At 43.3% G+C, this 27,716-nt stretch overlaps 1 protein-coding gene across 1 annotated transcript in view; it reads left to right on the top strand.

Annotated features, from left to right (window-relative positions):
* The first annotated feature begins 1,550 nt into the window (after positions 1 to 1,550).
* The window catches only part of PITPNC1 (phosphatidylinositol transfer protein cytoplasmic 1), a 279,779-nt gene continuing 253,613 nt past the window's right edge, over positions 1,551 to 27,716 (top strand). Inside the window, exon 1 of the mRNA XM_066235085.1 lies at positions 1,551 to 2,531. Within this exon, the coding sequence (XP_066091182.1) occupies positions 2,484 to 2,531 (48 nt within the window). The 5' untranslated portion in view covers positions 1,551 to 2,483. The remainder of the gene's footprint in view (positions 2,532 to 27,716) is intronic.

Raw genomic sequence — 27,716 nt, 5'->3', positions numbered from 1 at the left:
CAAGGAATTTGCATTTGCTCAATAGGCCATGGAGAATCACTAAAAGGTTGCAGGATTAAAGCTGTGCTTGAGCAAGATTAATGTGACCAGGCATGCAGATGGGTAGAGTGAAATGAAAGAGTTCAGTGGAGCAGTCAGCTTACAAGAGGGAAGAAGAGGTGCACAGACATGCTGCTTTGCAGTTTTGAAAATTCAGAAAACCATAATACTCATCAGTAAAACACTTACAGAATCAATGCCAGGAACCGTCCAGGAAACCAGGAATATACCTACATATTCTGATGTCAGATGTTCTGTGTGCACGTGTTTGTGGCTGGCAGGTACATTCATTCCCTTGCTGCCTCTGGGAAGAGTATTAGCGAAGTCACTCCACTTCTTTTCAAGTAAGAAGTAGAAAAAAAGTAAAACAGTCTGAGCTTCTTTCTGTATCACAGGCTTTTTCAGTGTGTGATTATTCAACACTACAGTGTCAGATTTAGAATTTCCACCTCGAGGAATTGGGTTTAGCCTTAATTAGCTGCTGTGAATGTTTCTGAGCCAACTCTGGGAAACACTGATCTAGAAACGCACTTTACGAAAATATAAGGTGGATAGAGGGTGTCATTTTTCTATCAAGCTTTGCATGATGTTCACACAGCTATAAATTCTCTCCATCCATCTGGATTTTTGCCACTGCCCGCCATAGTTATCCTGGATAAGTATTTATTAATCATAATTTAAAATACTAGGATATCGAGGCCATCTGTATGACCATCCAAGCTCTGTGAGTAGCTGTGGGACTTTAGAACATGAATATTTTTCAGAGAAAAGATGACACAGGTTATTCTGCATAGTGGCAACTGATGCATTTTTCATCCAGCAACTTTTGAGAAAAACAAGCTTAAAAATACCAGACAAATGAAAAACAGACTTCAGCAGTTACATGCAGCTTCCTGAGTAACTGAAGAATGTGCCTCTTGTGGTTAAAATGAGGGATCTGTTTAATATGGACGAAATACCAGCACTCCAGGCATTTTCATTGACATTTTACTGTGACTTTTTGAACTTAGGAGTGCTGACACGAAAACCTCTTCTTGCTGCGCTGTGAAGAAGCCAGCAGTCAGACTGCAGAGCCCGGCCAGGAGAGTAAAAAGGCTGTGTCCCTATCACCTTTTCTCTACTTGTGTGTCTTTGTGTTTGTACTTCACTTTTTTTCACACTGTTGCACTCCCCAGTTTTCCAGAATTCCTTTTCTGAAACCAAATCCCACGGCCTCTCCAGCGCTGGACTTGCTTACTGGACCGAAGTGAAAACATTGGTGGTGGGTATTTGTAAAGATTTTTTGCCAAAGGTCAAGGAGCACTTCTGTTCATTGGAACAAGAGGCTTCCCAGCGTGGCTGGACGGAGCGCTGTGGTGCTCAGGGCACACTGGAGAACAGAGTCAGAGAGCAAAGGAGTCTCGGGAAGCCCCCTTGTCCGATGCTCTCCAGGGCCGGCTGTGCTGGCCCCGGGGCAGCCTGGCTGTCTGGCAGCAGCCCGGGAGAGACATGCTGTTTTGTTTAAATCCTCCACATTCTTTGCCATTTCCCCATTGGCCGGATGGGGCTCCCCGCCCGGCCGCGGCTGATGTCAGCCTCGCTGGCGCTGGCTCCGCCCGCACGCGCCTCCCGGGCCCGAGGCACACTGCAGCTCCGCGCGGGCTCTCGGCCCCGACTGGGTGGCTGCAAACTGCGGGCACGCACGGCTCTCGGAGAGCCGAGGGACTCGGAGCTGGAGACGCGCGGAAGGCGCCAGGTTGCTCTCGCCCGCCCCTCGCAGCGCGAGCCTAGGTTGGAGCGACCCGGGGCCCCAGCTCTGCAAAGCCCGGCCGTAGCGGCTTCCCTTTTCTGCCCTAGTGAGCTGTGGAGCGCCTCGGGGACCGGCCCTAAAAAGAGCAGGAGATCTTGTTTACCGCCCGGGGAGAGGAGCCTATCGAGTCTTTGTCTGGAAAGTCAGCATCTCCGGCTGCGATGTGTTCCTGGTAAATTAGCGTTGGGCAGACCGGCCGAAGGGGGGGTCTCCGGGTCATGTCTGGTTTCAGAAGCGGATCGAGCTGGTGACTTTTGTGCATTGGTTTTAATTTGGGGGGATCCCTCTTTTTTTCCTCCCTCGCCTGCCACCGGGCATGTCCTGATCTGACGGCCGCTCCTACTGCCTGGGGCTGCAGATCAGAGCGGTTTCCAGCGGGGCTCCCGCCCTCCCTCCCTGACTTTGCAACGCTGCGTTCCGGGAGGACCGACCTCGGCGAGGAAGGAGGCGGGGGAGCTGCGAACAGCCGGACCTAGACCTTGACATGCTCTCGGGCGGAGAGGAGGAAGCCCGGAGCTGAGCTCACTGCCGGGCTGTTTCTCCCGCTGGCTCCGACCGCAGGGCTCCGGGATCCCTGCCCTGCGCCAGGGCTGCAGCTTTGTTCCGGGGGGCGCCCCCCGCTTCCCGCCCCGAGGGGTCCACGGCCGGCAGGACCATGCTGCTGAAAGAGTACCGGATCTGCATGCCGCTCACCGTGGAAGAGGTAGGCGCCGCGCCGGGTCCGGCCTCGCTCGCTCCCGGCCTCTCTGCCCCTCGCCCCGGGGCGGCACGTCCCCCGCCGCCTCCTCCCAGCCGGCGAGCCCACGACGGACGGCAGGGAAACCTGGTGGAACGTTACCGTCTAAACCAGAAGGCTGGAGGGGAGGGAGAAAGGGGAATTGTAGTTTGCACTTGTCACCCCAGCAGGGGAGGGTGGCCTTTGGGTGGGGCAGTGGACTCCAGGTGGGCCCCTTCGGGGCACCCAGAATCCTGGGAATCAAAATGCTCCAAGTGAAGCCGGTGCGCCCCCCTCCAATTAAGAAAAGGAATAAAGCAACCCCAAAGGCCCCACGCGCGCGCGGATAGCTGGGTGTGGGGGAGTCCGGGGAGGGTCATCCCGTCCTGGCGTGGGCCCAGGCTCTCCTCCCGCTCCCCACTGTAAGGTCCGGATACGGGGAGATGCCCTTCGCTCTCGGGATCTGGAGGCCCCTAACCCTGCCGGAGGACACCTGGAGCATTTGAGGAGGTCCACCTGGACCCGGACCTCGTGCGGTGGCCCCCAGCCCCGGCGTCACTCCCGCCACGCCCTCGTATGCAGGCTCCCGGACCTGGCTTCGACCTTTCGCAAACCGCCTAGCTGGGAAACTTTATGCGTCTTTCTTTTCTTAAGCCGCGGGGAGCCGAGGTCTGCGGGCGAGCCGCGCGCGATGGGGGTTGCGGCGCGGCCACAGGAGGGCGCTCAAGCACATGGGTGCGGGTCAGTCTTTGGGGTCCCGTCTCGACAGTGCTGGCGAGCGGCGGGGGTCGTTCTCCACGAGTTGCTCAGGTCCCATTCCGCCGAGGCACCAAGCTACATCATTCAGGATATGATGACTCAGGGAGGATCATTCAGGCCCCGGCTTCCCTTTATTTCCTCTCTGCTCCCGACATTTTTGGTGATTTCACAATTGCTTAGCGCTTGTCCAGGGACTGTGTGGGAGTGTGAAGCCAATGAAGGCAATTTGAAACTCACTAGTGTGGTTTGGTGTGGCAACACAAACGAAATCGACCTCAACCGTATTTATGTTTATTACAGTGCTCTTAATCTATCAGGTGTTATTGAGCTATTACTTTGTGGACAGGGCCAAGTGCTTTGGGAAAGAAAAAGATATGCAAGAACGTGGCTGTGCTCCCAAGGGACTGTCTTCGTTTTCCTCTGGAGCAAGTGTTAAGGCAAGACCCACATACAATGCAGGACAAGATCAAAGTAGCCCTGAGTTTACACATACGCATCCCGGGGACGCTGTCTGCCAGAGGGAGATCAGCCCCGCCCAAATGACCAACCGAAAGATGCCTGCCATTTGTTGGTATTTGAGATGATAGCATTTGTGCCAGATCATGAAGTATGGAGGCCATGTGGGGAGGCAGTTTTCAGGGCTGCATCCCCACCGTGTGAATAAAGTGGTGAAGCAACACACAGCTCTCTGGAGAGTGAGAGAGGCAAATGAATGAAACTGGTTAACTGGAGTATTTCTAGAAAAGGCTGAGATCTTCTCACTGAGCTGAAGTATTTAGCTTGCAGGTGTGTTTACTTCTCCCCAATCTCCTCCTGATGACTTCATTTATTGATGGAATTTGAAATCTAGGGGTCTTGTTAATCCTGCATGAAATACCTCCAAAATTCAGGAGATGGTCAAGAAAACAACCAGTTCTGGAATCCTCTCTACTACCTGCAAATTATAAGTTAATGTATAATTCATTTGGACTAAAGCATGATTCAGTTTCTTTAAGGTCATATTCTGAAATAGTTTTCTACTTGGTCAGAGAAGCAGGGGGACATTTTAGATTGATAGAGATTTCTAACTGGAAGGATTCAGGTGCACCAAATCAGATGATGGGTGGAGAGGCCAGCCCAGCTTGCCAGAGGTTAGACCCCAGAGTCTGACTGGCAGTAAACCCACAATGACCATGATACCCCTTTGCATTACTCTCTACCAACCTGAACATCGAAAATTGGGAAGCACCTTAACAGGGTCCTCAAAGAAGACCATTACCATCAATTTAGGTAGACTTTGGAATCCTAACTTTTAACTCTTGATTTGCTTTAGGCACAATTCATGGACTTATAGAAGTTCTGGAACTTATTTCTGTTTAACCACCACAGTTAATTAGTAGCAGTATCCATATTTTTAAAAAATGGGGCAAATGTCTTGTCTCAAAGTCAATGAAAGAACCAACACCGTGTCTGTACTCCCCCCCCCCCCCCCCCCGCCCGCCCTTATCCCATCTAACTCCTTGCGGAGGGGAGTGTAAGGAGCACTGGTGTGTTATTATCTACTTTCTGCAGATAAGTAAACGACATTCAAGGACGATTAAGTAATGTACACTAGGCCACACAACTAGTTAATAATAGCCAAGCCAGAACCAGAGCTGTGGTAAAAACCATTCTTTTTCCCCCTTATTCTGCTCTTTGCATGTCACGAGTACTTACTCCAGAAAAGCAAAACACATTCCTTGAAAACAGATCAAGTCAGCACTAACCAGCTAAGTGAGAAATCAAAGATCTCTTGAACTGTTTCAGAGAGTACTGTTTCTACTATTTCTCTAGCCCTATTTTAGCTTGTAAGATGTTCCCTAGTTCCAGGAAGGAACAGCTTTAGAAGATAAAGAAAAGAAAGCTGAACTACAGTCTAGACAGAGTGTTGGTGTGCTGTTTTAAACATTAATTTCAGAATAAAAAATTATGAGAAATGAAAAATTCCTTCCTTCCTTCCTTCCTTCCTTCCTTCCTTCCTTCCTTCCTTCCTTCCTTCCTTCCTCCCTCCCTCCCTCCCTCCCTCCCTTCCTCCCTCCCACAGAGAGAGAAAGAGAGAGAGGAGGGGAACGGGGAAGGGAAGCATTCATTGGTTGCTTCTCATGTGTGCCCTGACCAAGGATCAAACCCGCAACCTTGTTGTTTCCAGATGATGCTCTTAACCAACTGAGCTAACCGGCCAGGGCCTCCATAGATTAATTTTAATTTAAAAAATTTCTCCTCATTTATGTTCAACGTTGTTGTCTCTTGAACTACACGTAAACCCGTTGGAAAGCTCTGCTCAGTCAAGGGCCCTAAGGGCTGATAGTTAATCATAAACAGATAGTTATTATTGCCTTAATTTAAAATATTTGGTGATGCAGATTCTGGAGTTTGAGACTTGGAAGGGCTATTTAGAGGTGATCTGTAGTTAAGCCACTTCACTTTGTGGAGGAGAAGAAGAAAGTTGCAGAAGGTTCAGTTAGTCACCCATCTCTAGCTAAGGGCAGGATCTAGGCCAGAACCAAGGTGTTCTGGTTTTTAGTACAAAGCTGTTTTACTGCAGGATAGGGGTTCTCCCACTCCCCCCCCCCCTCCAGCTTCCTTGTTGGAAGGAAATATTATCCCTAAGCATGATATGCAGATCTGTAGTTGAAGGTGGGTTAGAGACTTTGACCTTGTATAGTATATTTAGGGGGTAGTCAGCTGACTGGAGGGGTGGCCAGGGGGGCCTCTATTTGAAGTTGGTTCCTTAGATTGTATGCTTATTTGTGGTGGCTTTGGATGTGCAGCTCCTTGTAGATTATGGTGGAGTTCAAGACCCCTCCATTCCTAAGACATTCCTTGGTGCTGCCACTGGCTCCAGCATATCAATCCCAAATATCATCTTCATGACTCCTTGGGGCACAGTCTGATGATCACCCCTCCCTGACAAGGTACTTAGCAGCAAGGAAAGCATTTTCCTAAAGCCAAGCACATACTAATACATCTAAGGCAGGACTCCTTTTGTTTTCATTGCTTGCTTTGGTGTTTAACAGTTTCTGTTCTGACTGCATTAAGATTAATGTGTGTACTTTTAGGGATTTTTTGTGTGGCCTTTAGGGATTTGGTGCACAATAAAAGATAGAAACACTCTTCTTCCTTCAAAGAAAAGAAGAAAGAGGAAGGGAGAAAAGAAAAACAACTTTCTTTAATACAGAATATTATTTTGTTCTGTGCCTTGGCAGGGAGCCAGTGCACTTTATCGAGGCTCCCTGAGTCCCCAGTGACTTTTCTTGCACACATTTCTGAGAACAGATTTGGGATGAGGTGGTGCCATCTCTGCAGTGACCTAAATGGAGGTGCCAAAATGCTCCTCAGTGCCTCTCATTCTCTGTTTCAAATGATTTTTGTGGACAGAGTGGGGAAGAATCTTTTTTGTTTTTTAAAAGATTTTATTTATTGACTTTACAGAGAGAAGAGAGGGGTGGGAGGGAGTGAGAAGTATCAACTCACAGTTGCTTCACTTTAATTCTTCAGTGATTGCTTGTTGTACGTGCCTTGACCAGGCAAGCCCAGGATTTCGAACTAGCGACCTCAGCACTCCAGGTTGACGCTCTGTCCGCGATGCCACCACAGGTCAGGCAAGGGCAGAAACTTTTAAAGAGATTTTAAGTTTGGTATTGGCTTTGACAGTTTTTTTTTTAACTTTAGAGAGAAAGAGGGGAAAGAAGGGGGAATCATCAATTCATAGTAGTTGCTTCTTATATGTATCTTGACCAGGAGCAGCCTCTGTTCCAAGTTGACATTTTATTCACTGTGCCACCACAGGTCAGGCAACAGTTTATTTTTTGTACAAAGTGATACCCCTGAGTATAACGGCTCCTGGGATTAATCTCATAGACCTTCTCCAAGATTCATCACAATCATAATTTTGAAAATGTTTTTTAAGAATGAGCAATATTAATTTAAAAAAAAGAAGAAACCAGACACACAAAAAAAGAAAAACAAAAAAACCCCACTAAAAAACAAAAGAAGATAACAAGATAAAACAAAAAACAACAAAAAAAAATGAACACTACTGTGACTCTGCCCCTTTTGAATGTCCCGCAGTAGCCTAGTTTGGAGGAACCAATGCCAGAGTCATGGGGGTGATTTCTGGGCCATCGCAGTAGTTCCTTGCTAGCTCCACAGCCAGGAACGATGTTCTCCGCTCTGCCCAGCCATCTTGCAAAGCTCCTTTTGGTCGTGAAGGGTTCCTGGGGAGAGGGGCAGGTTAATGGGTAAGTGCAAACCTTTCACCACTAATGGATCAGACAACAGGGAGCAGCTGCCACCCTCCTGGACGGCCAGTGAGGTTGACTTGCTTTATGAAGGGCACTGCGTTTTCCCTGTGAGTTGGGTGTGAATGTCCTTCACACAAAACAGATTCTGGGCCTTGAGAAAATGCATACTGTTATTATCAAAACCCTACTTAAAAGAGGGTGGTAATTAACTTTTGGTTTTCATTTACAAAGGCAACGTGTGAGTCCCTAAAGCTTTTAAAAATCAACTTAGAAACCCTGTCTGAGTATTACTGATATTCAGAGAAAGGCAAGTTATCTTTTCAGGAAGGCTCTCAATTTCAGGTGACGGGAGAACACTGTTTTTAAGAAAGCAGTTTTTACAAAACATTTTCAACGTTCAACCTCTATAAGGTCTTCCTCTGGCCCCACAGTGTCAATTAGGAGTGTGTGTGTGTAAATTAGGAAAGTGTGTGTGTGTGTGTGTGTGTGTGTGTGTAGAGGATAGGGTTCACAAAGTTGTTTTAAATGTAGTAGTGTGTGCACAGTGAAAGGCAGTAAACGTGTTTTTCAATGGCAGTGACTACTGGCAAAGTTCGTTGAGGTTCAGTGCCTTAGCCACCTGAGTGAGGGCACAGGTGTTCTGCCTGGCCTGAGTGGGCTTTGACCTGCTTTCTGTTGCCTGGAGGTCTGTATGTCAAGTAACTCTGAAAACCTTTTTTGAAAACCAGCTAACACTTCTGTCTCTGTTCAGAGAAAAAGATACAGAGCTCAGCTGATTTGTGCAAGAAATCAGGAAGGTTTTCCACATCTTGAGCAAGTTCAGCCCACGGGGAAAGGAAAAAGAGAACTTCAGACTGCAGGCTGCCAACTGCCTGGCCGCCCTGTCTCATGCTTGAAGTCAGGAATTTTGTGGTATTCCCCAGTGGAGATATTTTTGTAGGCCACATGGCAGATAAATTCCAAGTGTGTTATAAGTATTAAAACTGAAAAACAAATTATATCTGGAAAATGTTTGGAAGCCTGACTTTTCAGACCACACATCCTCCCACTTACAGAAACTTGTCAACAGTTCATACAAACAGATGGAATCTCAGAAGTGCACACCTGCAGGGCCACGGTTTGCGTGAAACCCAGTGGGAATAGTGCAGTGTGATGGCCCTGCAGCTGAGCCCTCACAGGGTCCCCAGCCCCTGCTGCTGTCATGTGTTAAAACGTGGAAGTTTATAGAAAACTTGGGGGCGTATAAGTGGAAATGTCAGCTCCTCATAGACATCGTTCGTGACTACTCCTGGAATAGTCTTCCCCTATTGTTCTTTATCTTTGCACTTCTTTTTTATCTGCAGAAATTTATCATAAGCAGTACTTTATTTATTTGTTTACTTGTTTGTCATCCTAGAGCTTACGGTCCACAGGCCATTGGAGGAGTTTCATTGCCATTATAGAATAGATTATTGTGATGGTTGCACAACTCTCTGTAAATATATTAAAAACCATTCAGTTGGTATATTAAATACATCTCAGTAAAGCTGTTTGCTTTTTAAAATAGAGATGCCTGTGGATTTTTTCCCAGCAGAATAGACTATGTTCAGAGAGAAGGAGAGAGGGTCGTTGATGAAGAAGTGCTTGAATTTGAATTATGAGCACACTGAAAAATTATGGTCCCTGTCCTCAATGAGATGGCTCTGGTTGTCTTGAATTTAGCTTTTGTTTTATTTATTTATTTTTTTTGGAGAGAGAGAGAAAGGGACAGATAGGAAGGGAGAGAGATGAAAAGCATCAATTCATAGTTATGGCACCTTAGTTGTTGATCGATTGCTTCTCATATGTACCTTGACTGGGGAGCTCCAGCCAAGCCAGTGACCTTGGGCCCAAGCCAGCAACCGTGGGCTTCAAGCCAGCGACCTGGGGTAATGTCTGTGATCCCATGCTCAAGCTGATGATCTCGGGGTTTTGAACCTGGGTCCTCATTGTTCCAGGTCAGCGCTCTATCCACTGTGCTACAACTTGGTCAAGCCTGAATTTAGCTTTTTTTTTTTATTTCTTTTTTATTTATTTATTTTTTTGTATTTTTCTGAAGCTGGAAACGGGGAGAGACAGTCAGACAGACTCCCGCATGCGCCCGACCGGGATCCACCCGGCATGCCCACCAGGGGCAATGCTCTGCCTACCAGGGGGCGATGCTCTGCCCCTCCGGGACGTCACTCTGTTGAGACCAGAGCCACTCCAGCGCCTGGGGCAGAGGCCAAGGAGCCATCCCCAGCGCCCGGGCCATCTTTGCTCCAATGGAGCCTTGGCTGCGGGAGGGAAAGAGAGAGACAGAGAGGAAGGAGGGGGGTGGGTGGAGAAGCAAATGGGCGCTTCTCCTGTGTGCCCTGGCCGGGAATCGAACCCGGGTCCCCCACACGCCAGGCTGACGCTCTACCGCTGAGCCAACCGGCCAGGGGCTGAATTTAGCTTTTTAAAGGAGGTTGTTCTCTTCCGCAGCAGTGTGTATGGGGGAAAATCTGCCAGATTTGAGTCAGCGTGACCATAATTTAGGTCAGAGCTTCATACTTAAGGGGAAAAAAATAATCACAGCTTGAATACTTGCCCTCAGGCCAAATGCATGGTTTTAGTATATTGGGGACCCTCATCGATAGATTTCACAATCCTCAGGAGCTCCTCCCAGGCCCACTGACAATGGGACAGAGGCTGGTGGCCATTGTGAAAGAATGGTACCTGGTAACCTTCCTGGCTGTGGCTCCACGTGCATTCCTCTGTTTTCAATGCTCATCGAATGGGAAGTAACGTGCTAGCAGAGTGAATCCTAGAATACATGTTCCAGGGGAGCAGCTGGCTCTGCAGGGGGCTGAGTCCTCTGCCTTAAGACCTCCTATCATGGATTTCTTTTTTTAATTTTAATTTTTTTATTTTTTTATTATTTTTTTACAGAGACAGAGAGTCAGAGAGAGGGATAGACAGGGACAGACAGACAGGAACAGAGACATGAGAAGCATCAATCATTAGTTTTTCGTTGTGTGTTGTGACACCTTAGTTGTTCATTGATTGCTTTCTCATATGTGCCTTGACCGTGGGCCTTCAGCAGACCGAGTAACCCCTTGCTCGAGCCAGTGACCTTGGGTCCAAGCTGGTGAGCTTTGCTCAAGCCAGATGAGCCTGCACTCAAGCTGGCAACCTCGAGGTCTTGAACCTGGGTCCTCTGCATCCCAATTCGACGCTCTATCCAGTGCGCCGCCTGGTCAGGCTGGATTTTTTTTTTTTTTCTAAGGAGGCTAACTAGCTATTTAAACTATGTCTTAATAGACTCAGTCCAGGAAAATCGCCCAGGGTGGCAGATCACTAGAAGGGAGCCCTGCTGCACAAGACACACTGTCTTGGCTGTTGGCTGTAACCGTGACAGAGGGAGTCTAGGGTCACCTACAACTTCCTGGCTGACTGCCTGTGCAACGTTATACAGGGCTCTTTGTTGATTTAGAAACACAAAAGCCAGAGCTCACCAAGGTTTTGACATCAAGTATTAAAGTGACTCATTCTTTCATTTCCCAGCACTCTGACAAAAAGGGCCTGCTCTTAAAAACTCCTTTTTAGACTTCAGTGGAAGTCGACTCACATACCTAAACAGGTAGCTAACGTAAGTTCTTCATCAAATTTATTTAATGACTCTTCACGTTTCTTTCTTTTCCTTTTTTTTTTTTTTTGTATTTTTCTGAAGTTGGAAATGGGGAGGCAGTCAGACAGACTCCTGCATGCGCCTGACCGGGATCCACCCGGCATGCCCACCAGGGGGCGATGCTCTGCCCATCTGGGGCGTCGCTCTGTTGCGACCTGAGACCTATTCTAGCACCTGAGGCAGAGGCCATGGAGCCATCCTCAGCGCCCGGGCCAACTTTTGCTCCAATGGAGCCTCAGCTGCAGGAGGGGAAGAGAGAGACAGAGAGGAAGGAGAGGGGGAGGGGTGGAGAAGCAGATGGGCACTTCTCCTGTGTGCCCTGGCCAGGAATCGAACCCGGGACTTCTGCACGCCAGGCTAACGCTCTACCACGGAGCCAACCAGCCAGGGTCTCTTTTCCTTTTAACGTTTGGGTGAAGCATGACCTCGAATTTCTGTTGTTCTTCAACAAAGAAAAGAATCTCATCATCCTTTAATTCCTCTAAAATTATGTCTGATGATCTTTAGGGTGTTGTTTCTTTCAGAGAATGAATCACCAAGAGAAGTAAGATTGCCAAACAAATGTAATTTGATGACGACCTATAATGTTGTTTGAGCACCTAATTTAAGCAGCTCATCTCCAAAGACTGCTCTCCTGCCCCATGTCATCTATGTGTGTAACACACACGCACACACACACACACACACTCAAGTCTGATTATGTTTGCTGTATTAAGTTTCTGAACACTGTTGTTTTTTTACACCAAAAATGACCAGTCAACATATTTAGAAGAACATATATCAACTGGAAAATGAGAAGTCACCATTAACTTGGATGCCAATACAGTAGTTCCTCCTAATCCTCAGAATACGTTCCAAGACCTCCAGTGGATGCCTGAGACAGCAGATAATACTAAAAACTCTATATACACTGTTTTTTCCTCCACATACATTCCTATGATAAAGCTTACTTTATAAATTAGGGTCAGGAGGAGATTAACATCAACAACCGATAAGAAGATAGAACAATTATAAGGGTATGCGTAACAAGTTATATGAATGGCTTTGGGACCATTATTAAATAAAGTCCTTAAACACAAGGATTCTGATACTGTGACAGTCAATCTGATAAATAAGTTGGCTATGAAGTGACTAATAGGTGGGTAGCATATACAGCAGGGGTCCCCAAACTTTTTACACAGGGGCCAGTTCACTGTCCCTCAGACTGTTGGAGGGCCGGACTATAAAAAAAACTATGAACAAATCCCTATGCACACTGCACATATCTTATTTTAAAGTAAAAAAACAAAACAGGAACAAATCCAATATTTAAAATAAAGAACAAGTAAATTTAAATCAACAAACTGACCAGTATTTCAATGAGAACTATGCTCCTCTCACTGACCACCAATGAAAGAGGTGCCCCTTCCAGAAGTGTGGCGGGGGCCGGATAAATGGCCTCAGGGGGTCGTATGTGGCCCGTGGGCCATAGTTTGGGGACCTCTGATATACAGTGTGGATATGCCGGACAAAGGGATGATTCACGTTCCTGGTGTGACAGTGGAACCCCGCTAAGTCTCATCGTGTTAGTCAGAATAGCATGTAACTTCAAACATGGATTGTTTATTTCTGGAATTTCCCACTTTATATTTTCAGACCCTGGTTGACCACAGACAGGTAACTGAGACCGTGGAAAGTAAAACTGTGGGTAGGGGTGGGGGTTGATGTATAATGAAGTTGTTGAAACCACAGGTGCACTGGATCTTATTTGCTGAATTGTTAGTGTTTCCCCAAAACTGTGCAATATATATATTTTTTGTTTTAAACATTATAGTAGGGTAACCTTGGCTGGTTGGCTCAGTTGGTTGGAGCATGGTCCTAATATGCCACCGTTGGGGGGTTTGATCCCTGGTCAGGGCACATACAAGAATCAACCAAGGAATGCAGAAATAGGTGGAACAATAAATCGATGTTTCTCTTTGTCTTTCCCCCTCCCTCTCTAAAATAAATAAATAAATAGATAGATAGATATTAATAGATAGTTTAAAAAAAAATGAACATTGTAGTGGGATTTACTTATTTACTTTTAAAATGGCAAAGTGTTAACTTGCCTGAACTGTGGTAGTGTAGTGGATCAAATGTCGACCTAGAATGATGAGGTTGCTGGTTTGAAACTTCGGGCTTACCTGATCAAGGCACGGATGAGAAGCCACTATGAGTTGATGATACTTCTCGTTCCTCCCTACCTCTCCCCCCTCTCTAAAATCAGTAAATAAAATCTTTTCTAAAAAAGAGTCAATTATCTCTTTGATTCTCTGGCCAAAAAGTTTCCAGCTTGTATAGTCAGTTTATAAAGACAGTGATATGACCTGTTAGTAACTATTGCACCCGAATTTCCTGAAAGTGTTGTGGAGGACTGACTGATTAGTGCCTCGAAAGCTGAGGGTTACACGTTCACTTTGCTTATCTGAGCCATCTCTATCTTTGTGTCTTACGTAAATTGTGAAAGTGACTTGGCCTGACTGTATTAGGAGCTAGACCGGTGTCACAGGGTCAGGTTGAGTGTGGCCCTGCAGTAACCTTGCTTTTATGCACATAATAAAATAGCACTGTGTGTTTCCATGATGTATTCCATGTAACGTCCTGTTTGGAAAGTGTTTTAAAATTTAATTTCTATTTTACAAGCTTGGATTGATAGCAGCCACATTTCACATGCAAAGGAGGATGCATTTTTGTCTCACTTGGTCCTTTAGTGGTCCTAGGAGGGACGTATTATCATCCCATTTTACAGATGTGGACCATGAATACTTGCATTGCTGGTCAGCAGCAGACCTAGGTTCTCACCTAGGTGGTCTGTCTCCGTAGCCCATGCTCTTTGTCTACCCAGTTTTACCTTAGAACCCTAAAGCTGGAAGGAGCACTAGAGATTATTTGTTAAAGATTAAGTTACTTGTTCAGGATTATCAAAGGAAATAGTTGGGGGAAGGCAGTTCTTCTATTCCAGTTAAGCTAAGAAAGTGGTCCACAAGTTTTATTTCCCACTGAGCAATCAGTTTCACCCAAGTACTAAACCAAGTGACATTTCTCAGCTTAACTTTGATAAATGAGTCATCTTCCTTTGAAAATATCTTTTGTAGTTAATGCTCTAAAATGAGAACCACCTCTACACTTTTGAAAATTATTCCTTTTAATGGCAGTAAAAACCTTTGGGCATTCATAGACATCAGCAGCGGAGATGTTCATTGATGAGCACCTGTGAAATTTTCAGACTCAGTATCTAAAAATAATGATAGAAACAGACAAGCAATACCATGTTTTTGGAGCATGTAGTCAAAAACTTAAAACTCTTCACTTGGAGGTAAGCAAACTGAACAGCATGAAAGATAATCAAAATGTACTATTCAAATTGAATGGTATTTATTCACCCTTCCTGCTAAGATGGCTCACCTTTGTTAGCATTTCATCCTGAGCTGTTTTACCAAGTGTACACACAAATAAACACCTCAGGGGCTTAAATAAAATATTTTAACTTGTGACAGTTTTTTTTTTAATGGAACTGTAAAAGATCCAAATTAAAAATTAACCTCAAAAGATATTTACTATTATCAAGAATATTAAAACAATGAAGAAATAAAACAAACATACCTGTCCTACTTTCCGCAGTGGATTTTTGCTCTTTGCAAAAATCCGCAGAGATATTTGCTCTTTGCCAGCACTATTGAAATAAACACATAATTCCCTAAAATGAGCTTTTCGAAGGGACCACACTTAATTGGGTGGATCTTGTATATTCTATTCTGGTAAGTTTTTAAAAAAAATAATAATTTTAAAAACTTGTAAAATATATATTGCATTAAGTTGGCTATTAAAAAATTCTGTTTAAATTGATTTTAGTCAGGAAGGGAGAGAGAGAGAGGCAGGAACATTCATCCATTCCTGTATGTGCTATGACTGGGGATTGAATGGGCAACCTCTGTGCTTCTGGCCGATGCTAACCAACCTAGCTACCTAGCCAGGGCAAAAATTGGCCATTTTAAATGAGCCATTTTAAAGTATAGAGCTCAGTGGCATTAAGTACATTTGTACTGTTGGGCAGCTATCACCACCATCCATCTTCAGAACTCATCTTGCAAAAGTGAAACTTTGTGCCCGTTAAACAATAACGCCCCATTCTACCGCCCTCCAACCCCTGGCAACTACCGTTTTACTTTCTGTCTCTGAATTTACTACTTAACATATCTACTCAGGTTTTCTTTTCCTTTTTTTTTCTTCAGGTTTTCTTTTATTTTCCTTCCTTCCTTCCTTCCTTCCTTCCTTCCTTTTTTTTTTATTAATTGAGAGGCTAGAAGGCAGAGACAGACTCCGCTTGTGCCCCGACCTGGATCCACCCAGCAAGCCCCCATTGGGTGATGCTCTGCCCATGTGGGGCCACTACTCTGTTGCTCAGCAACCGAGCTGTTTTTAGCTCCTGAGGTGAGACCATGGAGCCATTCTCAGCGCCTGGGACCAACTTGCTCAAACTGAGCCATGGCTGTGGGAGAGTTTTTCTTTATTCTTTTTTAAGATTTTTATTTATTCATTTTAGAGAGAGAAGGGGGGGAGGAGCAGGAAACATCAACTCCCATATGTGCCTTGACTCCATATGCGCAAGCCCAGGGTTTCGAACCAGAAACCTCAGTGTTGCGCCACTACAGGGCAGGCGGAGCATTTCTTTTTAAAATATCCTTTATATTACTTTATCATTAAACTTATACACCATTTTCTGAAACAAACCCAATAAAACTTAAATTTAGGAAACTAAACTAGAACTTTTCCTGAGTTCTGCTTTCTTTCAAAGGCAGGAAATGGTTGGACCAATGTCCGTATTTTGGGTGGCATTAATGACTCAAGTAATGACCTGTACCTTTGCCACAATAGCTGACATGCTTGAAAATTTAAATTCAGGATTACCTAATACTATTTTGTCGTTTAACAGAAAAAGTGTATTTTTGTTAAATAACAGAACATTAATAAGACAGGGAAAAGTACCTGGCATTTTAGAAGCATTTTAAATAAACAGGGTTGGCACTAACAAGTGTTCTTCTATTAAAGTAGAAGACAGACTATTTGATTAATGATAATGCTTTATTCCTGTAGCTGTTGGAAATAGACATTAATTGGACCCTTTTTTCTGAATAAAGAAGTAGAGTTAAAATGTTATTTTATTCTTTCAGGAATTTGTGAATGTTTAATTCCGGAGAAAAAATAATTTAAGTTGGTATGATGGCTTGTTAATCAGTAACTTTGTAACATTAAAATTCTTTTCAATTTCTTAGTGATGTCTATAAGTAGAGTTTTCAACTCACTATCCAATAACCTGGATTTCAATAGGTTTTATAGGCTGATGGTCCTGCCATTCTCAGGGAGAAGTTCCATACCTTGTTCAAGAGAGTAGTGGGATCTAGAAACAAGTGAATATTCAGAGTTTTAATCCAGTCTAAGACGCATTTTCCAGTGTGCCTGTGATACCTCATGGGTGCGTTTAACCTCTAATGCACCTGAAATATCAGACATTTATAATACAGAATCACAGAAAACAAAACCCTTGCTACACCAGTCATCACCATTTAAACAAGCTAGAGAACAACCCTGGATAGATGTTTGAGGAAACAAAGCAGTAATCACCAGCTTGTATGGACAGACAGCTAGTTCTGAAAACGAAGGGGACGTTTCCTGAAATGTGTGAGTTCCTTATGGGTCATGAGCTGGTGACATAGTTCTACATGAGGAGCATTGTACTGAGTTTGCTATAATCTGAAATTATGATGATGCGAATGCTAATGAAAAGACTAATGTGGCCCCTGAATACCACCTCACACATACCCATCATTCTGGTTATTTAGTGTCCATAAAAGTGGTGCAGTGGATCAACGTGGTTTATCAGTATTGAAAAAATGCTGTGAAAACAGATGGTTCTTTTGCTCAATGAGACAGGTTTAAAGATAAGAAATGTGGCCTGACCGGGCAGTGGCGCAGTGGATAGAGTGTCGGACTGGGATGCGGAAGACCCAGATTCGAGACCTCGAGGTTGCCAGCTTGAGCCAGGGCTCATCTGGTTTGAGCAAAAGCTCACCAGCCTGAGCCCAAGGTCGCTGGCTTGAGCAAGGGGTTACTTGGTCTGCTGAAGGCCGGCGGTGAAGGCATGTATGAGAAAGCAATCAACGAACAATTAAGGTGTTGCAATGCGCAATGAAAAACTAATGATTGATGCTTCTCATCTCTCTGTTCCTGTCTGTCCCTGTCTATCCCTCTGTCTGACTCTCTCTCTGTCTCTGTAAAAAAAAAAAAAAAAAAAAAAGATATGAAATGTGGTTATTTAATCCCCTCCTCCCTCAAGTGCAAAACGTTGGGTGACTAGAATGACATTTAATCAGTAGGGTACAGATGGTACCATGCAAGCCAGAGACCCACACCCTGGGCTATTGAAGGCCATGACAAATGCTCATTTTTGGATATGATGTCTTTGCTGCTCATAAAGAGACATCATATCCAAAATGAAAAACCTTTAGATTCAAGATTCAATAGTTCACCTCTTTTGGATTGTTTGACGGAAACTTTGACATGGCTGAGTGTAATTATGTTTTTTTAGCAGTATGACTTAAGGTGCTGCAGATATACTTAAGAGGTTTCTTGCCAAGATCTGGCTGAAAAGGAGCTTGGTTGTTGTTTCTTTTTTAAAAAAATAGTAATTAGGCTATTGGTTGTCCGTCCAAATGGAATAATCCCCTTAGGCCATTTAAAGAAAAACACTTCCAAAAGGGTCAGGTATATTTAAAATTAGCCATTATGTAGATAGTTGCTCTGCCTTTGCCTACAACTCCTCTAGTAGTTGTTTCTTTAAAAACAAACAAACAAACAAAAAGTTGGTCGTGTCTGCCAGACACCATCTTATTTTTCAAAGGGGTTCAGAACTGGTTCTTAGATCAAAAGCCCCAATCCGTGGCGTCAGCTGCTTCATCACGGGGTCAGCCATTTTTTATCTGTAGAATGGCTGTGCACTGTGCTCTCCTAGCCTTTGGACAGTCTCTTCTGTGGACCTGGAGAAGGAACAGCCTGAGGGCTTTACAGGCCCTCTTTTTGAGAGAAGTTAAGAACAAAAGAGAAAAGAAGCACCCAGAAGTGGGGCTGGAGAGAGTCCAGGCCTATGTTGCTGACTGTGCAGACCTTAGATATGCCCTGGGCTAGATCCGGTTCACCCTGATGCAGACTCTTGATGGTAGGCCACCGCTCCCCCCCTCCCCCCAACACACTGTTTGGGTGTGTCTCATCAAACTGGTGTGTCTCATCTTCTAGCTGGAAGATCAGCTTTCATTCTGCTGTTGGTTGGGTCTTTTTGAATTGCAAATCAGCCACACCTGACAGGGGTCACATTTTAAACCCCAGTAATTGTCCCAGCTCCCACTGGGAGTTTCATCCCTCCCTGATATAAAGTATAATTATTTTTAAACATTATTTTTCTTTCATTTTTCTGTACCATTCATTTAATTAAACCACTTTGTGTTTTGTCACCTTGAGCCAAAGTAACATGTGATGTCCTAAGTTGGGTTTCTGGTGTGGGATGGCACAGTACAGGAAAGAGTATGCACATGGCATTAGGGGAACTAGCTGAGTCCTTGCTGTGTGATAATCCATGAATTGATTAGAAAGTTTCGAGATTTTCTTGGGCTTCAGGTTTTCCAGCCATCAACTACTTCTCTTTTTGCCTCCATTAAAGACTTGACTACATGAGATATGGAGCCTACAAATGTAAGGGATGCTGGTAATTGTCTATCTGTGGTTGCTGCATGAATACCTAGTAATCATGCGTTCCCTGAGCCATGCACAAAATGATAATTGTCTCACACTTCTGAATCCCTTTATTTTAGGGGGACCATCTAGTACGGTAGACATTTTGGAGTCTCTACTTTCCAAATGGCCCCGGGAAGGAATCCTGAGATAACCACAGGATCTGAGTTTGCGGAGTGAAAATGTTATGTCATAGTAACACACATGCTGAACGATTAGTTTATTTCCAGCCCTGCAGGGGCTATGAATTGCTTCTTAAAATTTTATTTTCCAACACCATTATGTTTATGTTGCTATGGTGGTATGTCCTTTGCTTGGGTGTCAAGATTGCCATTGAAAATAGATAGGCCAAAATAACAGCTTAACAGGTGGCTGTTCTTTGTGATTCTGTACAACTGTTTTGCAGAAAAGTGCCGTGCAAGTACAGGACACAACTGTGCCCATTTAAAAAAAAAACATTTCTCCCCTTTCCATTTTATATGTCAACGCACCCCCCCCTCGCCTTTTAGGCAGCGTCATGCTAATTTCCTGTAGTAACACAGGGAAAGGCTTCAGCGCATTATATTTCTCAGTGCATGTCCTTTCCTTATTTTGTGTAATTGGAGCCCTCCTAAAAATAACCATTCTTTTCTTAATGTGATTCTTTTTATAGCTGATGTACTCTTTATTTAAATGGAAGACCTCTTTTTAATATGCCATGTATACACACACATATAGATACACACACACACACACTCACACACTCATATTTCCCTGTAGGGGAATATGGTAGTAGAAATTGTTTTCCATTGACATGATCATTGTTGGGCAGATAAAATATATTATGCTCACTTTGTTAAAGATGGCGCTGCCCACATGGAAGCCCGTCACCCAGGTGATATTAATGTGTGTTGGGGGCAGGCTGTGGGCAGGCCGGATCCTTGTAGCCTGGGGCTTGGTTTTAGGACTAAGCCTTTCCCACCCTTTTTGATGTGGGGTGGTGCAATCCCATCATGCCCCAGATATGTGACTTTGTATTAGAGACTTCCCTATTTTGTATATTGGATTAAAGGTTTTGATTTCTACACTATAAAATGGGGGCAGACGGGAGCTTGCTTTCTTGGTTCCTGAGATTAGCACTAGAGAGCAGAAAGCAGAGAAAGGCCATGTGGAGGAGGTCTGGAGAAGTAGCCAAGATGGCGGAGTGTTGAGTGAGAGGCCAGTTTGTGCAGGGAGAAGGAAGGAGATGGGGAACAGAGGTGAATAAGTCTGGTGAGCTAGGAACCTTTTATTCTAGGAAACTCAAGATAAGTCAGTAGCTTTGTGAGCACTGAATGAGTGGGTTTTGGAGCACAGTGTGTGTTTTTACTTGCCCATCTGGTGCAAGCTAGGATTAAAGATGATAGCCCACCAGTTTTTGGCTCCGCTGTTTCTTTACCGACTGTCCAAATCCAATGCGAACCTGCATGGGCTGGGCTGCTCTGATGGTGGCCCTGGCTGTGCCTCCTGGCTTTACATGCTGGCTCTTTAAATATTTAAGGAAAACTATGATGTCATCCTTTGGTTTGTCTCTCCTACAACTTAACATTCACAATTTCCCCAATGATTTGCACCATGAAACAGTTTCCAGACCCCCTCCTCATTCCAGTGGTCCTCCTTTGATATTGCCCTTTAAAAAAACCATGAACACAGTGCTCTGTAATAGGGGGTCAGCAGACATTTTCTGTAAAAGGCCAGATAGAAATAGTGTAGTGTTGTGGGTCATTGCGGGTCATAAAGCTTCTCTCGAAGCAACCCCACTCTGACCTGTCTCGCAGAAGCAGGCAAAAGTAACATGTAACTGAATGAGCACGGCTGTGTCCTGTTAAAATTTTATTTCTGGACACTGAAATTGGAATTTTATATGATTTCCACATATTATAAAATATTATTCAAATTTTGATTTATTTCAGCCACTTAAAAATGCAAAACCATTGGTAGTTCATGAGCCATACAAAGACAGATGTGGAGGACCAGTACAGAAAACACAGTACCTGTTACTTCAGCACCTCAAGCCTTGGTGATGGCACAGGCTTGGCCATCATGATTGTCAGAAGCCCCATCAAACAGCTGGCTGCCTTTGACAAGGTGCTCAGCTCACTCAGGTCTTATCATCTTATCCAGGATATTTCCTGGCGCAGTGAAGTCTGTCTTTAAAGTGTGTGTGAAATCTAGAAACACCTGCAGCCTCCTAGCACCAACAACCATTACCACGGGACTTTGAAGTGTAAATGCAGTGAATGACATCTGCTGATATCAAATTTGACATAATATTTTTTTATTCTTTTTTTAAAATTAATTTTAATGGGGTGACATTGATAAATCAGGGTACATATGTTCAGAGAAAACATCTCTAGGTTATTTTGACATTTGATTATGCTGCATTCCCATCACCCAAAGTCCAATTGTCTTCCGTCACCTTTTAACTGGTTTTCTTTGTGCCCCTCCCCTCCCCCAATCCCACCCCTCTCCTCCCCCCCACCTCGTAACCCCCACACTCTTGTCCATGTCTCTGAGTCTCATTTTTATGTCCCACCTCTGTATGGAATCATATAGTTCTTAGTTTTTTCTGATTTACTTATTTCACTCAGTATAATCTTATCAAGGTCCATCCATGTTGTTGTAAATGATCCGATGTCATCATTTTTTATGGCTGAGTAGTATCCCATAGTATATATGTACCAAAGCTTTTTAATCCACTCGTCCACTGATGGACGCTTGGGCTGTTTCCAGATCTTTGCTACCATGAACAATGCTGCCATAAACATGGGAGTGCATTTCTTCTTTTCAAACAGTGCTATGGTGTTCTTGGGGTATATTCCTAAAAGTGGTATAGCTGGGTCAAAAGGCAGTTCAATTTTTAATTTTTTGAGGAACCTCCATACTGTTTTCCACAGTGGCTGCACCAGTCTGCATTCCCACCAGCAGTGCAGGAGGGTTCCTTTTTCTCCACATCCTCGCCAGCACTTATTCTGTGTTGTTTAGTTAATGAATGCCATTCTGACTGGTGTGAGATGATATGTCATTGTGGTTTTAATATGCATTTCTCTAATGATTAGTGATGTTAAGCATTTTTGCATATGCCTATTGGCCATCTGTATGTCCTCTTTGGAGAAGTATCTATTCATTTCTTTCGCCCATTTTTTTTTCTTTTTTTTTTTTACAGAGACAGAGAGTGAGTCAGAGAGAGGGATAGACAGGGACAGACAGGAATGGAGAGAGATGAGAACCATCAATCATTAATTTTTCATTGTGCGTTGCGACACCTTAGTTGTTCATTGATTGCTTTCTCATATGTGTCTAGACCGCGGGCCTTTAGCAGACCGAGTAACCCCTTGCTGGAGCCAGCGACCTTGGGTTCAAGCTGGTGGGCTTTTGCTCAAACCAGATGAGCCCGCGCTCAAACTGGCGACCTTGGAGTCTCGAACCTGGGTCCTCTGCATCCCAGTCCAACGCTCTATCCACTGCGCCACCGCCTGGTCAGGCATCGCCCATATTTTTTTTTTAAACTTATTCATTTTAGAGAGGAGAGAGAGACAGAGAGGGAGAGAGAGAGGAGAGAGAGAGAGACAGAGAGAAAAGGTGGGGAGAAGCTGGAAGCATCAACTCCCATATGTGCCTTGACTAGGCAAGCCCAGGATTTCGAACCCGCGAACTCAGCATTTCCAGGTTGATGCTTTATCCACTGTGCCACCACAGGTCAGGCCCATTGCCCATTTTTTGATTGGATTGTTTGTCTTCCTGGTATTGAGTTTTACAAGTTCTTTATAAATTTTGGTTATTAACCCCTTATCAGATGTATTGTCAAATATATTCTCCCATTGTGTAGTTTGTCTTTTTATTCTGTTCTTATTGTCTTTAGCTATGCAAAAGCTTTTTAGTTTGATATAGTCCCATTTGTTTATCCTTTTATTTTACTTGCCCGTGGAGATAAATCGGCAAATATATATATATTGCTGCGAGAGATGTCAGAGAGCTTACTGCCTATGTTTTCTTCTAAGGTGCTTATGGTTTTACTGCTTACATTTAAGTCTTTTATCCATTTTGAGTTTATTTTTGTGAATGGTGTAAGTTGGTGGTCTAGTTTCACTTTTTTGCAGGTAGCTGTCCAGTTTTCCCAACACTATTTGTTGAAGAGGCTGTCTTTACTCCAATGTATGCTCTTACCTCCTTTGTCAAATATCAGTTGTCCATAAAAGTGTGGGTTTATTTCTGGGTTCTCAGTTCTGTTCCATTGATCCATATGCCTGTTCTTATGTCAGTACCAGGCTGTTTTGAGTACAATGGCCTTGTAGTATAACTTGATATCCGGAAGTATGATACCTCCCACTTTATTCTTCCTTTTCAAGATTGCTGAGGCTATTCGTGTTCTCTTTTGGTTCCATATAAATTTTTGGAATATGTGTTCTATATCTTTGAACTAAGTCATTGGTATTTTAATCAGTATTGCATTGAATTTATAAATTGCTTTGGGTAATATAGACATTTTAATGATGTTTATTCTTCCTAACCGTGAGCACGGTATATGCTTCTACTTGTTTGTATCTTCCCTGATTTCTTTTATCAATGTTTTATAATTTTCTGAGTACAAGTCTTTAATCTCCCTGGTTAAATTTATTACTAGGTACTTTATTTTTTTGGTTGCAGTGATGAAGGGGATTGCTTCCTTAATTTCTCTTTCTGACAGTTCATTGTTAGTGTATAAAAATGCCTCTGCTTTCTGATATTAATTTTATATCCTGCCACCTTGCTGAATTCATTTATCAGGTCCAGTAGTTTTTTGACTGAGACTTTAGGGTTTTTTATATATGATATCATATCATCTGCAAATAATGATAGTTTTATTTCTTCTTTTCCAATTTGGATGCCTTTTATTTTTTTTTCTTGTCTGATTGCTGTGGCTTGGACTTCCAAAACTATGTTGAATAAGAGTGGTGAAAGGGGGCACCCCTGCCTTGTTCCTGATCTTAAGGGGGATTGCTTTTAATTTTTGCCCATTGAGTATGATGTTGGCTGTGAGTTTGTCATAGATGGCTTTTATCATGTTGAGGTATGTTCCCTGTATTCCCACTTTTGATCATGAATGGGTGCTGTATTTTATCAAATGCTTTTTCTGCATCTATTGAAATTATCATGTGGTTTTTCTCCTTTTTGTTTATGTGATGAATCACATTGATTGATTTGTGAATATTGTACCAGCCTTGCCTCCCCAGAATAAATCTCACTTGATCAAGGTGTATGATTTTTTTCATATATTGCTGGATCCAGTTTGCTAATATTTTGTTGAGGATTTTAGCACCTATATTCATCAGGGATATTGGCCTATAATTTTCTTTCTTTGTGTTGTCTTTGCCTGGTTTTGGACTCAGAATTATACTCGCCTCATAAAAGGAGCTTGGAAGTCTTCCTTCCTCTTGAATTTTTTGAAATAGCTCGAGAAGGATAGGAGTTAGTTCTTCTTTGAATATTTGGTAGAATTCACTTGTGATGCCATCAGGCCCAGGTCTTTTCTTTTTTGGGAGTTTTTTGATAGCTGTTTCAATTTCATTTATTGTAATTGGTCATTTTAGGTTTTCTGATTCTTCCAGATTAATTTTTTGAAGATTATATATTTCAAAGAATTTGTCCATTTCATCTAGGTTGTCTAGTTTTTTGGCGTACAGTTCTTCATAGTATTTTCTTACAATATTTTGTATTTCTGTTGTGTCAGTTGTTATTTCTCCACTCTCATTTTAAATTTTCTTTATTTGAGTCCTCTCATTTTTTTGGTGAGTCTGGTTAAAGGTTCATTGATCTTGTTTACCTTTTCAAAGAACCAGCTCCTGGTTTCATTGATCCTCTATATTGTTTCTTTAGCCTCTATGTCATTTATTTCTGCCCTGATCTTTATTATTTCCTTCCTTCTACTACCTCTGGGCTTTACTTGCTGTTCTTTTTCTAGTTCTTTTAGATTCAGGGTCAAATTGTTTATTTGAGCTTTTTCTAGCTTCTTGAGGTATGCCTGTAATGCTATGAACTTTCCTCTCAGGACTGCTTTTGTTGTGTCCCATAAATTTTGAGTTGATGTATGCTCATTATCGTTCGTTCTAGGAATTTTTTAATTTCTTCTTTGATCTCATTGTTAACCCATTCATTATTTAATAACATGCTATTTAGTTTCCAAGTGTTTGAGTATTTTTCAGTTTTTCTGTTGTGGTTGATTTCTAGTTTCATGCCATTGTGATCAGAGAAAGTGCTTGATATGATTTCAATCTTCTTAAATTTGTTGAGACCGCTTTTGTGTCCTAAAATGTGGTCTATCCTAGAGAATGTACCATGAAAAGAATGTATATTCTGCTGCTTTAGGGTGAAAGGTTCTGAAGATATCTATTAAATTGAGTTGATTTAGTATGTCACTTAAGTCTGCTGTTTCTTTGTTAATTTTCTTTCTTGAGGATCTATCTAGTGATGTTAGTGTGGTATTGAAATCCCCTACTATTATAGTATTGCTGTTGATCTCGCCCTTTAAATCCATCAAAGTCTTCTTTATATATTTAGGTGCTCCTATATTAGGTGCGTAGATATTTATAACGGTTATATCTTCCTGTTGGATTGCTTCCTTTATCATTATGTAGTGACCTTCTTTATCTCTTACTGTAGTCCTGAAAGCTCCCTCCTTCTAAGCGACTCTGCTCTGAGTGCTGCGGAAGAGCTTGTTTGGCTGGTGTTCTGCTTCCGTTTGCTGGTATTGCTGTTTCCAGGGGAAATATTTACTTCATAACTCATCCCAGGGGTTAGGGTGGCTGTCTCCCAAAGTGTTTCTCCCGGTGCCTCCTCCTAGATTACACTCTCTTTCATCTACTCCAGTCCTCTCCTCTCTTCCTGTCCCCCAGAGCCCCGGGTGAGTGGTTGTGAGAGAGGTTTTCTGTGTGGTTCCTTTAAGAAGAATCCTGGGTCTGAGAAATCAGTCTCTTTCTCACAAACAGTATCCTGTCTTGTGTCCAGCTAAATACTGTCCATACACCTCTTCTAGGCTCTGGGGCTGCAGGCTGGGGCTTTGTTCCTGGGACTCAGGACCCTCCCCTTTCTGCTAAACTCATTTCCCGCCACACAAGTCTCTCCCGGGTGCCATTTGCTCCAGGGAGCTGGGCAGCCCTCTCCGTGTTTCCACTTTTTCTACCAGTCTCAGTGTGGCTTCTTCAGTGTTCCTTGGTTGAATAGTCCTCTTAGTTTAGTCCAAAGTTGGTTTTTCCAGATGATGGTTCTTAAAATTAGTTTGTAATCCACTTTGGTTCTGGGAGGTGGAAGTTGGTAGGTCCGCCTACTCCATCGCCATCTTGTCTTCCTCTTTTTTGATTGTTGCCTCTGGAATTTTTTTTTTTTTTTTTTGTCAGAGAGAGGTACAGACAGGGATAGACAGACAGGAACGGAGAGAGACGAGAAGCACCAATCATCAGTTTTTCATTGCGCGTTGCAACACCTTAGTTGTTCATTGACTGCTTTCCCATATGCGCCCCGACCGCGGGCCTTCAGCAGACTGAGTAACCCCTTGCTGGAGCCAATGACCTTGGGTTCAAGCCGGTAGGATTTTGCTCAAACTAGACGAGCCTGCGCTCAAGGTCTCAAACCTGGGTCCTCTGCATCCCAGTCCAACGCTCCATCCACTGCGCCGCCGCCTGGTCAGGCTCCTCTGGAATTTTAACACATTAACAACTCCTCTTGGCTTAGTGGCAGAGGTGGTAGGCATGTCCTTCTATCTTTATCCAAGCCACTCACTTTGCAGTGATATCCCAATCCTGAAACATAGGTCCTAACTGGTGAGTCACCTTGGTGGCAGAGACCAGTATGCATTCGGGTGTAGAAATGAAGCCTTCAATTATACTAATAAGCTTGAGAATGAATTATGCTCTACTACCTCATTAGTTTTAATTTTTAAAATAAGGTTCTCATTAGATATTTTGTGAAACAGTTTAACTAAGATTATAATTTAGCATGCAGAGGAGAAAATTTAGTAAATGGTGAAGCCGATTTTGTTTTAGCATCTAAACATTTAATTAAAATTATTTATTTGTCTACATGGACATTTGCTTAGCATGGCTTTGCTTTCACAGAGGAAGAGAAAACGGAGGGCCAGCATTTGTGGAACATTCCAGTGTGCCAAGACCACTGTGTTCATTATCCTATATTTCATCCTTGCTGTCATCCTCCTAGGCAGGTCGTATTATTTTCACTTTACAGATAGGGAAACTGAGGCCCACAAGATTGGCCAAAGTCATACCGACAGTCAAAGACAGAACTGAATTCAAATTCAGGACTCTGGCTACAAATTTCATTTGCTTTCTCCAGTAACACTATTTATTGCTCTTTACAGCCAAAGGGAAGTTGGCATTCATTCATTATCAATTTAATTGTGTCAATGTAGACAGTTGATTCTGAATGGATATATATTCCTAAATTATTTACTGGATTGATACATTTTGGAGTATATGTCACAAAAACTGTGATATAAAATAAGACTATTAATCTTAATGGAAAGAGAGTGTTAACTTGCATTTGCCATATTTTGGTAAAACTAGAAACATAGATACAATTTTAGATTGCCTAAAAACTATTACTGTATAAATCTTGAGGGAAAGCTCAGTTGTTTTTGGAAAGCTTCTCTGTTTATCTAGACTGGATCTT

Source organism: Saccopteryx bilineata, chromosome 6, assembly GCF_036850765.1.
Source record: "Saccopteryx bilineata isolate mSacBil1 chromosome 6, mSacBil1_pri_phased_curated, whole genome shotgun sequence".
NCBI classification, from domain to species: domain Eukaryota; kingdom Metazoa; phylum Chordata; class Mammalia; order Chiroptera; family Emballonuridae; genus Saccopteryx; species Saccopteryx bilineata.
This window is presented reverse-complemented; position numbering and strand designations above follow the sequence as displayed.